At 45.6% G+C, this 16,138-nt stretch overlaps 1 protein-coding gene across 1 annotated transcript in view; it reads right to left on the bottom strand.

Moving 5' to 3' along the window:
- Nucleotides 1-16,138, bottom strand: part of LOC311225398 (uncharacterized protein) — a gene marked incomplete at its 3' end in the record, with an annotated part of 134,380 nt that overhangs the window by 47,278 nt on the left and 70,964 nt on the right. Inside the window, exon 14 of the mRNA XM_084310661.1 lies at nucleotides 15,067-15,197. Coding sequence (XP_084166787.1) covers nucleotides 15,067-15,197 — 131 coding nt within the window. The remainder of the gene's footprint in view (nucleotides 1-15,066; nucleotides 15,198-16,138) is intronic.

Here is a 16,138-nt window from a genome sequence, read left to right on the forward strand (position 1 = left end):
CTTTGGCTGGTAGTATGTTCCTCAATCCCAAGGCCATTACATATGGCCTTTGTCCTGTCATACATGTCCACTGCCATCTCTGAGTTGTGATAACCTTTGAGTGTGTCCTGCACTGTGCTTTTAAATAGTACAGATAAGATGTGCACTTTAACGCAGCAGCACCTGGAGCCATCCATACCCATGTCCAGTGTCCACTGACAAAGACATGCTCATGATACTGTGATAAACTATAATAAGCTTTAATCGAACCCTATTTCCTCGGATAGTCCGGTTGGTTTGGGGTGGTGTGAAAGCTCATTCACTCTTGCAAGTGAACCCTGCTGCGGTTCATTTGAGATGTGAATGCAAAGCGGACCAAAGGCAGGAAAAGACCCCAAAATCTAATCTAAGAATACTGAAACATTATGTATATAATTTTTTCGATTGCTTAAGCACGATTTTGAAAATAGGGCCCGGTGTTTCAAAACACTACACACAATTAGTACAACCACACACACAATTATCAGAACACCTCCGATCCTTTGCTAAATTAAACACAAACTATACACTAATTTATAAAAAACTACATTTTGTTACCATATGAAACACACGTTTCATATGACTTAATTCTGTTTGAACCAGTTACACACTGCTGTGCTTAACCTAAAACACATTTAGCAATTCTACTTCTCAGTGATTAGAGTACTGTAAGTGAAGTACACAGAGAATGTGCAAATATACAATAAATTCACCAAACACTACACAAGACCAATGCTGTAGACTGATGAAAATATAATTTATTTATCTCCATATACCCAAATCAATGATGCAGACTGATGAAAAAAAGATTCTCTCCATATACCCAAATCAATGATGCAGACTGATGAAAATATAAATGTTCTCTCCATATAACCAAATCAGTCAACATTTCAACATGGAGAATCACAACAAAACATGTCCCAGTGTTCATGCTACTACAGTGTGCATAACACAGTAAGCTCAGCAAATATCAGACAAACATAAAATACTGTATCCAGTACAGGTTAAAATTACAGTAAAACAAAAACAAAAATAGAAAAAATGTAAATAGAGTACAGAAAATACTAGACATTATCTCTTTGCCTAGCTGGATCTGGCAAGAGATTTTTTTATTGTGATTCTCCATGTTGACATGTTGACTGATTTGGGTATGTGGAGAGACAATTTATATTTTCATCAGTCTGCATCATTGGTTGTCTTGTGTAGTGTTTGGTGAATGTATTGTATATTTTCACGTTCTCCGTGTACAGTACTTCACTCTCCTTCCATTTTGGTTGAAGGCAGGTGAACTCACCTGCTGCATTTTTATAGTGCTTTAAACCTGATTGGTGTATCTACAATTAAGCAATGGTGTGTTTGTGCATCTGATGGCTGTGTTTAACCAATTGGCTCATATGTGTGGTAATTTGACATTCTATGTGTAATGTAATGCAAGTGTGTTTAGTGTTTTGCAAATCACTGTGTGTATTGTGTGTGAGGCTGACTTTGTGCTTATAGGGGTGCAAATCTGGGCCTATGTTTTGCTCCTTGAGTGTAAGGTTTTGATAATTGTGTAATACTTTTGATTTGAGTGTTTATGCTATCGAAGAAAACTGTAAAGACTAGAGATTAACTGTTTATTTCTTTTGTACATAGGCTGTGCATAATGTTTGTTTGTTTATTTGCTTATGTGAATGATTCTTAACTGTGCTTTTATTTTGTTATTGGTGTATATGTGTGTATGTATGTATGTGTGTATGTATGTGTGTATGTATGTATGTATGTATGTATGTATGTATGTATGTATGTATGTATGTATGTATGTATGTATGTATGTATGTATGTATGTATGTATGTATGTATGTATGTATGTATGTATGTATGTATGTATGTATGTATGTATATGTATATATATGTATATTTGTACCCTCGTTGGGGCCTCTTGGACCATATCAATGTTTTATCTGGCTAAATAAAGGTTAAATAAATAAATAAGAAACTGATGATTTGGTCCTGTTAACTTTGAATTTTCTATGGGGACTGCCTAGATCCCTCTCATGGACCTGGACCTCACTTTAAAAAACTTGAATCTAGTTCTTCAGTATTCATCTCTAATTACTCTAAAATTGCGTATTTCTGAAGCCCCCAATGTTTTCTAACCCTAAAAACGCCCCTGGTCCACAACCTTCACTCTGACCACATCACCCCTGTCCTCCACAACCTTCACTCTGACCACATCATCAATTTTTTCATTCACCGATTTGTGGACTTTTTTTTTTAGTGTCTTGAAAGGCGCATTATAAATCAAATGCATTATTATTATTATTATTATTATTATCATCCAGGAGGGAAAATACACTTTGGATAGTAGGGAATGCATCTCTGCCTGTCCTGGCCAGGAAACACTTTGCAACTGTGATCTCCTCTGGCAGTAGTTGTGTTGTGAAGGATCAGATTAAACCGAATATATATATTTATTTATGGATATATATTTAATAGTATTTGTATATCGTTTGATATCCCTTGTATATTCCTTGTACATATACACTGAATATCCCTTTATTCTACTACAGCCCATAATAGTTCATTCTCTTATTGGACAAAAGGACCAGGCGCCAGGGACAAGCCCCTGGCGTTCAAGTTCAAAGGTACCGACGAGACATGCCTTTACTAGCCTCAGCTCCGCGCAGGAATACGGCTACCGAAAGCAGAGCGGCACTACTTGTCCACTGTGCATATAAATATGGCGCAAGAAATGTAGAATTCCTCTTAGTCCTTTACCCTTCTACCCAACTAAGTAACAAGACGTGAAGCCTCACCCCACGATACCGCGTGCGGTGTAGTACGGCCTGTTTGGCCTTAGAATAGCAGTGAGACCTCGTGCGAATTAATAGCTGAATTGCCAGAGTTTGGCACCGTATTTCTATTAAGTAATAATAGTCTATTATGTATGGTGCATCGTTCGGTTAGAGTTCTAAAGTGAGCAGCACCCCCATTGTTTCCTCGCGTTATCTAGAGTCTTAACCAGGCTGGGCAGACCACGCGTGGTGCTTTCATCCGAGGAGTTCTGGGCGAGGACGAGTGGACCTGCACATTGGATTACCTACCCCGACGACTGCTGAGCCCTATACGGCATGGAATATCTATTTGCTTTGGTGCTTTGATTTGTGGAGCGGATAATCGCCAACACCGGTGAGTGTTGGATTTACCCCGAGAGGAGCCAAGGTGAGACGGCGCTCAGACCAGACTGAGGTCGCCTCGCTTCTTCTTCGTTGTGGACCGACAGCGACAGCTACAGCTATCGTCTACAAGAGAGCCCAAGTGTATTCATCTGTGGATCAAGGTTCCACGGGCACTGTTTTCTGTACCTGAATTCTCCCTGGAAATCGTTGACCAGACGGGATACAGCCGACGGCTCTCCTACCCCCCCTACTGGCTTACAACCGGCGGGACCCCTTCAGTATATTATCCAGCTATAATCATTAAGTGACCATCGCTATAATCCCCTAAGTGCCAGGTTGTATACTTGCTTCCTGTGTAACCAGAGATTGGACATTCAGTGTTGATTTGCATACGAGTACTCATTTGCCTTACAAGAGCATTCAATTCAAATCATAAATGTAATAAGTAATTATTATATGTACCCTTTGCTATATATTAAATATTTGACTATTACCTTTGTGTGGACCTGATTTCATATGTGGGAAAGTGTTCATCATACTTAGATATCGTGTACTGTATGGCCAGTAATTAAAGTACATAAAGCGGTAGTGGTTTAATGATACCATACTTATCAATACAGTCAGGGAATTGTACCCCTCAGTTACAATTGGTCCTTCGAGCCGGAGGGTAATCAGTGTAATATTAATATAGTGGTATTAATATTGAAATGGCCTATGATGAACACTCCACGAAACGGTCCTCCTAAAGTAGAACGCCCGCAACGTAGACGACAGCCACCTCAGTACTTAGAGGATTACGCTGTCAGTAAACTACCTAGCCTTCTACAAACAGTAAACGCAGTAAAAGTAGAAAGTAAAATTATGTCCAACAACCCTATCAACCAGGATACCCCGACCACAGAGGCCCTAGTGGGTTCTAATGTAACTGACCAAGCTCACGGTGGGGACCAGGAGGGAACTGACATGACTTTACCCCCCGCCAATACCGAAGAAGTAGTCCCCCCAGAGCTCCGGGAGGAAGACAACCCTCCAGAGGTGGAACTCTGCACGGAACAAGATGAGGAGAGCGCCGAGGAGATAGAGCTCCAGGACTCCCCAACGAGTACAGCCAGGAGCGGCTCACCTCTACAAGCGTCTTCCCCCAGCGAGGCGGAGAGGATGCTGTCACAGGCGTTCCTCGTCAGCCTGACAGCCTCTACCGAACGCGATCGACTCCAGGGTGAACGCGATCGACTTCAGGGTGAACGCGATCGACTCCAAACACAGCAACGGAGCGAAGAAGAGCACATACGCCTGGAGATGAGACGCCTTCAGACGGAAGAGAATATGGCAAGAGACCGGTCCGACACCCAGCGTGCCGCTGACGGTGCCCAAAGAGAAGCAGAGCGCGACATCGCTCTCATCCAGCGCGAAGCCGAGCGCGACAGACTACAGGGCGAGCGCGACAGACTACAAGCGCAGCTAATGGAGCAGCTGATCACCAGGGCAACACCCCCTCCCTCCACAAGGGGTTCCAGAGCCTCGTCAAGACACACGTCAAGGGCACCCTCCCCTAACCGATTAGGCGACCTTGAACTCGACCACCAGAGAGAGTCTACACCCCCCTCCGAACTCCTTCCCCGACCGGTCCAAGTGAGACCCAGCTACAAGGAAGGAACGGCGGACACGGCGGAGAGGCTAAATAAACGACTACAGGATCTAGATGACCTGGCAGAAGAAGAAGAGGGAGAAGAGGAGAGTCAAGCCCGACAGCAGCACATTACTCCACAGGACCAGGAGGTCCAGTACAGCCCAGGCTATACCCCCGCGGCTCTGCGCTACAGACCCCCGACTCGACTCACGGGTGAGCATGACGCACGACCAGTCCCGAGGAATAGCACCTGGACCAGCGGGCCATGGTACCCTGCCAGTACCAGCCCACCGAGAGGCGTAAGAAGAGACTCGCCCAGGAGGCCTCTCTTCCAACGCTCACCGATGTGCCAGCCATCCATGGCGTCATACATTGGCACACCAACGTTTCCAGACTTCACCCATGAGAATCGAGCACAGTACACGGAGCTCCGGATGTGCTTAGAGACAATGATGGTGGATGTCGCTGATGAACGCCACAAGTATGCAATATTATTGAAGCACCTAAAAGTGCCCCGAGCGCACAACATAGCGCTGGCCTATGCCACCTCTACGACCCCATACACCGCGGCTCTAGCAGCGCTGGACCAGAGATATGGACGTATATGGGATTACGTAATACAGGAGATAAGGCATATTGATCGCCTACCCCCAGCAACAGACAATCGCTCACTAGACGACCTGTCTATAAAAGTACAATCCCTGGTAGGGATGCTGGGGGCGCAACGAGAAAAGGGTATGCACGAACTATACGCAAACTCGAACGTCGAGAGGATTTTAGAGAAGCTGCCGCCCGCCCGACAGGAGCGCTTCAGGCGGCAAAGAGACCACCGTGATCCTAACGGTCCCGAGCCATCCCTCCTAGATTTAGCCGACTTCCTGGCGAGAGAAGTCAGCAGCCTATGGCTGGATACGTTCGTGCGGAGCACGCCAAGCTCCAGAGAGGGACCTAGGAGAGTAAACGATGGCCGAAGATCGGTGACTGTCATGCACCAATCAGAATCAGTACCGAGCAGCAAGAACCACAGTACCCCCTCGACGAAAGAGAAGTGGAAGATGGTGTGCCCGTACTGCGAGAAGGAACACTGGTTGTCACAATGTGACCAGTTCAAGAAGATGACCGCTGAAGAAGTAAGTCACTGGATAAAGTCCAACAGGCGCTGTTACCGATGTGCGCGCAGTCACACGACAGTAACAAAAGAAAGCCTGCACCATCCAACAGCACAAAGGCAAGTGTTATGTACATTGACCCCGCTAGCAGCAGCGGCGCCCAGGTGCTCTTAAAGGTGGTCCGTGTAACCCTGAGTTACCAAGACAAGATCATGGACACTTACGCCGTCCTTGATGACGGGTCAGAGAAGACCCTTCTCCTCACGTCCGCTGCGGCCCAGCTGGGGCTACGGGGGAGCGAGAACCAGATGACTATTGGGACAATAAGACGAGATCTAAAGACGATAAAGGGCGAGAATGTCTCCTTCACTATCGCAGCAAGCGGGCAGCCAGAGAGACGGTACAGGATTACTAATGCTTTCACCAGCCAAGAAATAGGACTATCGCAGTACACCTACCCCATCGCCAAGCTGATGGAGAAATATGTGCACCTGCGTCAACTTCCTATCCCGCTCATAGACGGCGCCACCCCGACCCTGCTGATAGGCTCCGACCATGCAGACCTCATAGTCCCGATAGACCGGGTCCATACAGGACCCAGAGGTTGTCCTGCAGCAGTCGAGACCTGCCTAGGATGGACGTTACAAGGCCCCCTCGCCAAGTCTTTTAACCGAACAGCAGCCACTGGCTGCCTCCACTCCAGAGCGACAGAAGGAGACACCACACTCCTGCAGCATGTAGAGAGGCTATGGACACTAGAGACAATGCCCTTTAAGAACGAAAAGAAAGACATTCGTTCTAAGGAAGATATCTACGCTATAGCCCTCCTCGAGCACGGGACAAAGAGAGTCAACGTCAGCGGAGTGATGAGATACGCAACTCCACTCCTGAGGCGAGAGGGAATGCCCACCTTTCGTGCTACAAAAGAGGCGACGGAGCGGTATCTATTGAACACAGAGCGGCGCCTAGCCAAAGACCCCGCTCAAGAGGCTGTGTACCGCGCTGAGATTAACAAACCAATCACAGCGGGACACATAAAGAAAACTGACTGGCGACGTCGTGCGCTGCTCCGCGCCTCCCTGATCAAAGACGGCTTTGATCTCCGGCAGCAGGCCAGCAGCGACCCCCCAGTATTGCGCAGCCTCTCCCCCGAGGACAAGGCAGCAGAGGACCCAGCAGCAGATGAAGAGGTCCGACAAAGTGTGACAAATAGTTTCTACGTGGACAACTGTTTACAAAGCGTCTCGACGCCAGAAGAAGCCGAGGCTCTCCTACTCAAGCTCCGCGCCTCCCTGATCAAAGGCGGCTTTGATCTCAGGCAGTGGGCCAGCAGCGACCCGCAAGTACTGCGCCGCCCCTCCCCCGAGGACAAGGCCGCGAGCAGCGATACTTGGATGGCGACCATCCCAGGAGAAGCCCAAGAAATGACACTAGGACTAGTCTGGCGCTTCAAAACAGACTCGCTCCATTATAGACACAAACCCCTGATCAAGGAGCAGGGAAGGTCGACGGCAATACCGACCACCAGACGGAGTGTATACAGAACACTCGCCAGACAATATGACCCGTTGGGATGTATTCTACCTTACACCACCAGGGCAAAGATGATTGTAAGAGCGCTATGGGACAAAGACCAGGGCTGGGACGATCCCATACCCGAACACCTTGCATCCACATGGAGAGAGTGGGAGACGGAACTCCGCTCACTCCCCGGTGTTAATATACGCCGCAGCTACTTCCCACCCACAGTGAGGCCAGAGACATGCAAGATCGACCTGCACGTATTCAGCGACGCCTCCGAAGTAGCCTACGGTTCGGTGGCTTACTTGCGTGCCCAAGAGGAGGGAGGAGAAATACATACTGCTTTCATCCTGGCTCGCTCAAGAATAGCCCCACGCAAGCAACAATCTATCCCGCGCCTAGAGCTCTGCGCAGCCCTAGCAGGAGCGCAGCTCGCCACGTTAATCCAACGTGAACTCACCATTCCGGTGCAAAGAACAATCTTGTGGTCAGACTCCACGACCGTACTCACATGGATCCGGTCTGATTCGTGCAGATACAAGGTCTTCGTGGGAGTCAGAGTCACCGAGATTCAAGAGTTAACAGAAGTAACCAGCTGGCGGTATATGGACACCAAACACAACCCAGCTGATGTCATCACCCGGGGAATGTCCCTGGATGACCTCACCCGTCCCAACCTCTACAGTGACGGGCCAGAGTTCCTCAAGCTCCCCGAAGAAGAGTGGCCTACACCCACCCCACGGGAGGCGAGCAAAGAGGAGGCAGAGAACAAGAAACCTATGTTCTGTGGGTTGACACACACACTCGTCCCCACAGACCCGGTTCTAGACGATTGCCTCACCCTAGAGGGTGCGCAGCTAAAGACATTTCTGTGGCACCACCCAGAGGTTCAGCCCACAACTGACATTTCAGCAGCTGACTACGAAGAAGCAGAACTCCTTCTACTACAACAAGCCCAGAGAGACTCGTTCCCCGATGAGCTAGCTTGTCTACAGGGAGCAAAGCCCGTCCCATCAGACAGCAGACTGCTTCACCTGGCCCCCGAGAGCGACGCCCATAATCTCATCAGAGTGGGTGGTCGTCTGCGGAGAGCCCCAGACCTACCGGATGACGTTAAGTACCCGATAGTCTTGAACAGCCGACACAAGGTCACAGAGCTGATCATAAAGAAATACGACGAGGATGTGCACCACGCAGGGGCAGAGAGAGTCTTCGCGGAGATCAGACGTCGTTATTGGATACTGCAAGGGAGAGAAGCAGTGCGGCGCTTCCAGCGAACCTGTCTAGACTGCCGTAAGTGGCGCGCGCAGCCCAGTATACCCCGGATGGCTGACCTACCTCCCTGTCGCCTCCGACTCGGCGACAAGCCCTTTCACTCCACCGGTATGGACTGTTTTGGCCCGCTGTATATAAAGAGAGGAAGAGGAACCGAGAAGCGGTGGGGTATTGTATTCAAATGCATGACCACCAGAGCGATACATATCGAACTCCTTCCAACCATGAGCACACTCATTCCTTATGGCCTTCCGAAGATTCACATCACGGAAAGGAAAACCGTCTACATTGTTGTCCGATCACGGGACAAACTTCAAAGGCGGAGAAAGAGAGCTGAGAGAGAGCTTCCAAGCTATGGGCCCAGAACTTAAGACCCACCTCGCTCCATCCCAGATTGACTTCCAGTTTAATCCCCCGAACGCACCTCACTTCGGTGGAACCTGGGAACGAGAAGTACGTTCCATAAAGACAGCCCTGTACGCCGTGCTTGGGGCCCAGACTGTGGCGTAAGAAGTCCTAATGACAGTCCTCACGGAGATCGAGGGAGTATTGAACTCAAAGCCCCTCGGTTACGTCTCAAGTGATGTAGCAGATGTCGACCCAGTCACCCCCAACACACTCTTGATGGGGCGGCTGGACCCCGCGCTACCACAGACAATGTACAGGCCTGAAGAAGCGAACGGCCGAAGAATGTGGAGGTACAGTCAAGTACTGGCTGATAAGTTTTGGAACAGCTTCCTACTCCACTACCTACCGTCTCTACAGACCCGCCAGAAGTGGGTAAAAGAGAGAGACAATTTGACAGAAGGAACAGTCGTCATGATCATCGACCAGTCACTACCCAGAGCTATGTGGCCGGCTGGCCGCGTAAGCAAAGTGATCACCGGTGCCGATGGAAAGGTCCGAGCAGCTGAAGTGCTCGTCCAAGGACGGACTTACACCCGACCCGTGGCGAGGCTAATAGAACTGCCAAGGCTCCCTGATACTATTGATGACGACCATGACCCTATGACTTTGTGAGTTGACTGACCCTTACAGCGGACATTGAGTAGTGGACAGTGCGGTTAATCTGTCTCTGCTCAGCTAATTAGGTGGGACTAATTAGGGGGCGGCTGTTGTGAAGGATCAGATTAAACCGAATATATATATTTATTTATGGATATATATTTAATAGTATTTGTATATCGTTTGATATCCCTTGTATATTCCTTGTACATATACACTGAATATCCCTTTATTCTACTACAGCCCATAATAGTTCATTCTCTTATTGGACAAAAGGACCAGGCGCCAGGGACAAGCCCCTGGCGTTCAAGTTCAAAGGTACCGACGAGACATGCCTTTACTAGCCTCAGCTCCGCGCAGGAATACGGCTACCGAAAGCAGAGCGGCACTACTTGTCCACTGTGCATATAAATATGGCGCAAGAAATGTAGAATTCCTCTTAGTCCTTTACCCTTCTACCCAACTAAGTAACAAGACGTGAAGCCTCACCCCACGATACCGCGTGCGGTGTAGTACGGCCTGTTTGGCCTTAGAATAGCAGTGAGACCTCGTGCAAATTAATAGCTGAATTGCCAGAGTTTGGCACCGTATTTCTATTAAGTAATAATAGTCTATTATGTATGGTGCATCGTTCGGTTAGAGTTCTAAAGTGAGCAGCACCCCCATCGTTTCCTCGCGTTATCTAGAGTCTTAACCAGGCTGGGCAGACCACGCGTGGTGCTTTCATCCGAGGAGTTCTGGGCGAGGACGAGTGGACCTGCACATTGGATTACCTACCCCGACGACTGCTGAGCCCTATACGGCATGGAATATCTATTTGCTTTGGTGCTTTGATTTGTGGAGCGGATAATCGCCAACACCGGTGAGTGTTGGATTTACCCCGAGAGGAGCCAAGGTGAGACGGCGCTCAGACCAGACTGAGGTCGCCTCGCTTCTTCTTCGTTGTGGACCGACAGCGACAGCTACAGCTATCGTCTACAAGAGAGCCCAAGTGTATTCATCTGTGGATCAAGGTTCCACGGGCACTGTTTTCTGTACCTGAATTCTCCCTGGAAATCGTTGACCAGACGGGATACAGCCGACGGCTCTCCTACCCCCCCTACTGGCTTACAACCGGCGGGACCCCTTCAGTATATTATCCAGCTATAATCATTAAGTGACCATCGCTATAATCCCCTAAGTGCCAGGTTGTATACTTGCTTCCTGTGTAACCAGAGATTGGACATTCAGTGTTGATTTGCATACGAGTACTCATTTGCCTTACAAGAGCATTCAATTCAAATCATAAATGTAATAAGTAATTATTATATGTACCCTTTGCTATATATTAAATATTTGACTATTACCTTTGTGTGGACCTGATTTCATATGTGGGAAAGTGTTCATCATACTTAGATATCGTGTACTGTATGGCCAGTAATTAAAGTACATAAAGCGGTAGTGGTTTAATGATACCATACTTATCAATACAGTCAGGGAATTGTACCCCTCAGTTACAAGTTGGATATTGTAATGTGTGGCGAGGGGTTGCAGCAATTCCACTGAGAGAAACTGGTCTGAGGCTGGATAACATGCCTGTATGCCTCTCATACGTTGTTCTCCAACTCATGAGAACCTGCTCTCAAGCTCTTGCAGCATCCTGTCGAGGACTGGATAGAATAGTCTCTGTCTCAGCTGATCTCCATGAGGTCTGAGCTTGTGCCACAAGATGACTCAACTACATACTCGTCCATCCTTTTCTGCTTCCTCCTTTGGCTGGTAGTATGTTCCTCAATCCCAAGGCCATTACATATGGCCTTTGTCCTGTCATAGATGTCCACTGCCATCTCTGAGGTGTGATAACCTTTGAGTGTGTCCTGCACTGTGCTTTTAAATAGTACAGATAAGATGTGCACTTTAACGCAGCAGCACCTGGAGCCATCCATACCCATGTCCAGTGTCCACTGACAAAGACATGCTCATGATACTGTGATAAACTATAATAAGCTTTAATCGAACCCTATTTCCTCGGATAGTCCGGTTGGTTTGGGGTGGTGTGAAAGCTCATTCACTCTTGCAAGTGAACCCTGCTGCGGTTCATTTGAGATGTGAATGCAAAGCGGACCAAAGGCAGGAAAAGACCCCAAAATCTAATCTAAGAATACTGAAACATTATGTATATAATTTTTTCGATTGCTTAAGCACGATTTTGAAAATAGGGCCCGGTGTTTCAAAACACTACACACAATTAGTACAACCACACACACAATTATCAGAACACCTCCGATCCTTTGCTAAATTAAACACAAACTATACACTAATTTATAAAAAACTACATTTTGTTACCATATGAAACACACGTTTCATATGACTTAATTCTGTTTGAACCAGTTACACACTGCTGTGCTTAACCTAAAACACATTTAGCAATTCTACTTCTCAGTGATTAGAGTACTGTAAGTGAAGTACACAGAGAATGTGCAAATATACAATAAATTCACCAAACACTACACAAGACCAATGCTGTAGACTGATGAAAATATAATTTATTTATCTCCATATACCCAAATCAATGATGCAGACTGATGAAAAAAAGATTCTCTCCATATACCCAAATCAATGATGCAGACTGATGAAAATATAAATGTTCTCTCCATATAACCAAATCAGTCAACATTTCAACATGGAGAATCACAACAAAACATGTCCCAGTGTTCATGCTACTACAGTGTGCATAACACAGTAAGCTCAGCAAATATCAGACAAACATAAAATACTGTATCCAGTACAGGTTAAAATTACAGTAAAACAAAAACAAAAATAGAAAAAATGTAAATAGAGTACAGAAAATACTAGACATTATCTCTTTGCCTAGCTGGATCTGGCAAGAGATTTTTTTATTGTGATTCTCCATGTTGACATGTTGACTGATTTGGGTATGTGGAGAGACAATTTATATTTTCATCAGTCTGCATCATTGGTTGTCTTGTGTAGTGTTTGGTGAATGTATTGTATATTTTCACGTTCTCCGTGTACAGTACTTCACTCTCCTTCCATTTTGGTTGAAGGCAGGTGAACTCACCTGCTGCATTTTTATAGTGCTTTAAACCTGATTGGTGTATCTACAATTAAGCAATGGTGTGTTTGTGCATCTGATGGCTGTGTTTAACCAATTGGCTCATATGTGTGGTAATTTGACATTCTATGTGTAATGTAATGCAAGTGTGTTTAGTGTTTTGCAAATCACTGTGTGTATTGTGTGTGAGGCTGACTTTGTGCTTATAGGGGTGCAAATCTGGGCCTATGTTTTGCTCCTTGAGTGTAAGGTTTTGATAATTGTGTAATACTTTTGATTTGAGTGTTTATGCTATCGAAGAAAACTGTAAAGACTAGAGATTAACTGTTTATTTCTTTTGTACATAGGCTGTGCATAATGTTTGTTTGTTTATTTGCTTATGTGAATGATTCTTAACTGTGCTTTTATTTTGTTATTGGTGTATATGTGTGTATGTATGTATGTGTGTATGTATGTGTGTATGTATGTATGTATGTATGTATGTATGTATGTATGTATGTATGTATGTATGTATGTATGTATGTATGTATGTATGTATGTATGTATGTATGTATGTATGTATGTATGTATGTATGTATGTATGTATGTATGTATGTATGTGTATATATATGTATATTTGTACCCTCGTTGGGGCCTCTTGGACCATATCAATGTTTTATCTGGCTAAATAAAGGTTAAATAAATAAATAAGAAACTGATGATTTGGTCCTGTTAACTTTGAATTTTCTATGGGGACTGCCCAGATCCCTCTCATGGACCTGGACCTCACTTTAAAAAACTTGAATCTAGTTCTTCAGTATTCGTCTCTAATTACTCTAAAATTGCGTATTTCTGAAGCCCCCAATGTTTTCTAACCCTAAAAACGCCCCTGGTCCACAACCTTCACTCTGACCACATCACCCCTGTCCTCCACAACCTTCACTCTGACCACATCACCCCTGTCCTCCACAACCTTCACTCTGACCACATCACCCCTGTCCTCCACAACCTTCACTCTGACCACATCACCCCTGTCCTCCACAACCTTCACTGGCTCCCAATAAAATACACTTCAATGTCCCCAGGGACAACACACTTTCAGTTTGCTGCACATCAACATAAATGTGCCAGAGTTAGCTAATGGGCTAACTTTCATCCGTAGGGAGATTACCCAGAAGAAACCCACGCCACACAACATTTTCTCACTGGGGCAATAGTGAGCTGTACTGGATACGATGCTGCCTGGTGTTCAATCAATCACATTCATCAGCCCAAACCCTCTCATTTGCTCCCCACATTGGTTGAGCATAGATGTGTCGTACGATTCTACAGGTCAAAGTTGTACCAATTTGAACTTTGACCAAGCGAGCGAGGCAGAATCTCTTCAGAAACAGAAGGCAAACAGTGTGCCACAATTCCATGTGGGTTTGAATGGTGGTGAATGGGAGATGGACAATGTATTTGTGCAAACGTGACCGCTGCCAAACTAGGGGCTGCTGCTTTAAACCTCCTCGTCAGAGTGTGTTGGTTCTGTTTACAGTGAGAGAGAAATGGAACTCTGAATGGAGACAGGTGAAGTGGCTACAAAAGGCAAGACTTTACTACTGTAGTAAAAAATAAACTATGTGCATGGGACCTGGGTTATGTCTATCCTTCCTGTGGTGACCACATTTAAAGACTTTGGTAGACCAGTCTACCAAACTCATCAAAAAGGATCATTTTATTTTATTAAAAAATATTTATAAATGTTATTATTTTTAACCTAGACTCCATTAGACTTCATCTTGCATCGCACCGATAGATTCTAACTAGGGATGCTCGATATTGGCTTTTTTACCGATACCGATATACCAATATTGTCCAACTCTTAATTTCCGATACCGATATCAACCGATATCAACCGATATCGATATATGCAGGGTTTCCCCCCCCCCCCAAAACGGAATCATTTCAGGTAATTAACATTACATATCTCTTGTTGTGGAATTAACACAACATTAAGCATACTTTTGACAATAAATAAAATCAGAATTTGTTCTTACTTGCTTGCCTGGGTATAAAGGTTATAGAAATGTAAAAAAAAAAAAATATATATATATATATATATATATATATATATATTTTTTTTTTTTAAACCGATACCGATATTTTCCGATATCACATTTTAATGCCAATATCGGCCGATAATATCGGACATCCCTAATTCTAACCAAAGCCTTGTCAACCGAACCATGTATGAGCGAGCTGTGTTTTGCTGGGCACTGTAAAGTATGCGAGTAAATGTCCTTAGTTACTTTCCACCCCTGCACGTACCTCTGTAACCATCTCTACCACACTGTCCAGAACTTGACCAATCAAAACGCCCGTCTCTGACTGGTTGTGCATGAGGGCCAGGTACACGTGTCGGAGGCGACCAGCATCTTTTAAGATACTGTCCATCATTTCTGTAAGTCAAGCAGAACATACAAGAGAAAATGTACAACTGAGTCTGGGATTATGCCAGTGAGCCTGGTCAGACACATGGTCATATCAGGGATGTTAAACTAGATTCACCTCAGCCTACCAATGTATATGTTTAACACAATCATAAAATATAAAAAAGATATGTAATATGTTGAGGTCAGAAGAGAAAATAATTCTCATTTGCTGTGAGCGTTGATTCTGTTATCCGATGTTAAAAGATGCCTTGACATTTCATTTATTGTCTATGTTCACCCATACATTGAGTCTTTACTTAACTGAACCATAGTTAGTGAGCATTCCACATTTAAAGCAACATATAATGATTGACCCTCTCAGCGTGGGTAATGTCAGGAGATCATAATTACGTTACAGCCAGTTCTGTTTCGTATTAGCTCTCGCTCGGCATCACTCTCTGCACTGTCCTCGCACACGTGCACACGCACTGAATAAAGACCACAATGTACCTTTAATCCCAATATTCGTCTGACCACACCCCTATCAGCTTACCCATATAAGCAGGGGTGGGGCCACCTACTCGCCTCCTTCTCGCTTTCACCACAAGGAAGAAGTGCCTCTGTAGATCCCCACACTTGAAGTGATGTGATGTGATGGTAGGAGAAGAGTTGGAAAACAAGGATACGTTGACATCATATCTTTATTTTCTCTCTCACTATTTTCGAGAAAATACGGCGATATTGTCTTCGTACTTGAGTGTCTGGAAGATGATGATCATTCTAAAAATCCTCCACCGGTTTTCGTATTGGGAGTTCGCGCCGCTACATGCTTTTCCAACTGCAGTCCTTGCTGTGTGCTGGTTGCGGTAAAGGCACAGCTGGGCTGTAGGACGCGCCGCTGTTGTGAGAAGCGGTGGGTTCCTGGTTTTGGTGAGTTGTGTTTTGCTGGCAGGCTCCACTTGTCTGTT

The sequence above is a fragment of the Notolepis coatsorum genome (genome assembly GCF_963971535.1).
Source record: "Notolepis coatsorum genome assembly, chromosome: 3".
Taxonomy (NCBI): domain Eukaryota; kingdom Metazoa; phylum Chordata; class Actinopteri; order Aulopiformes; family Paralepididae; genus Notolepis; species Notolepis coatsorum.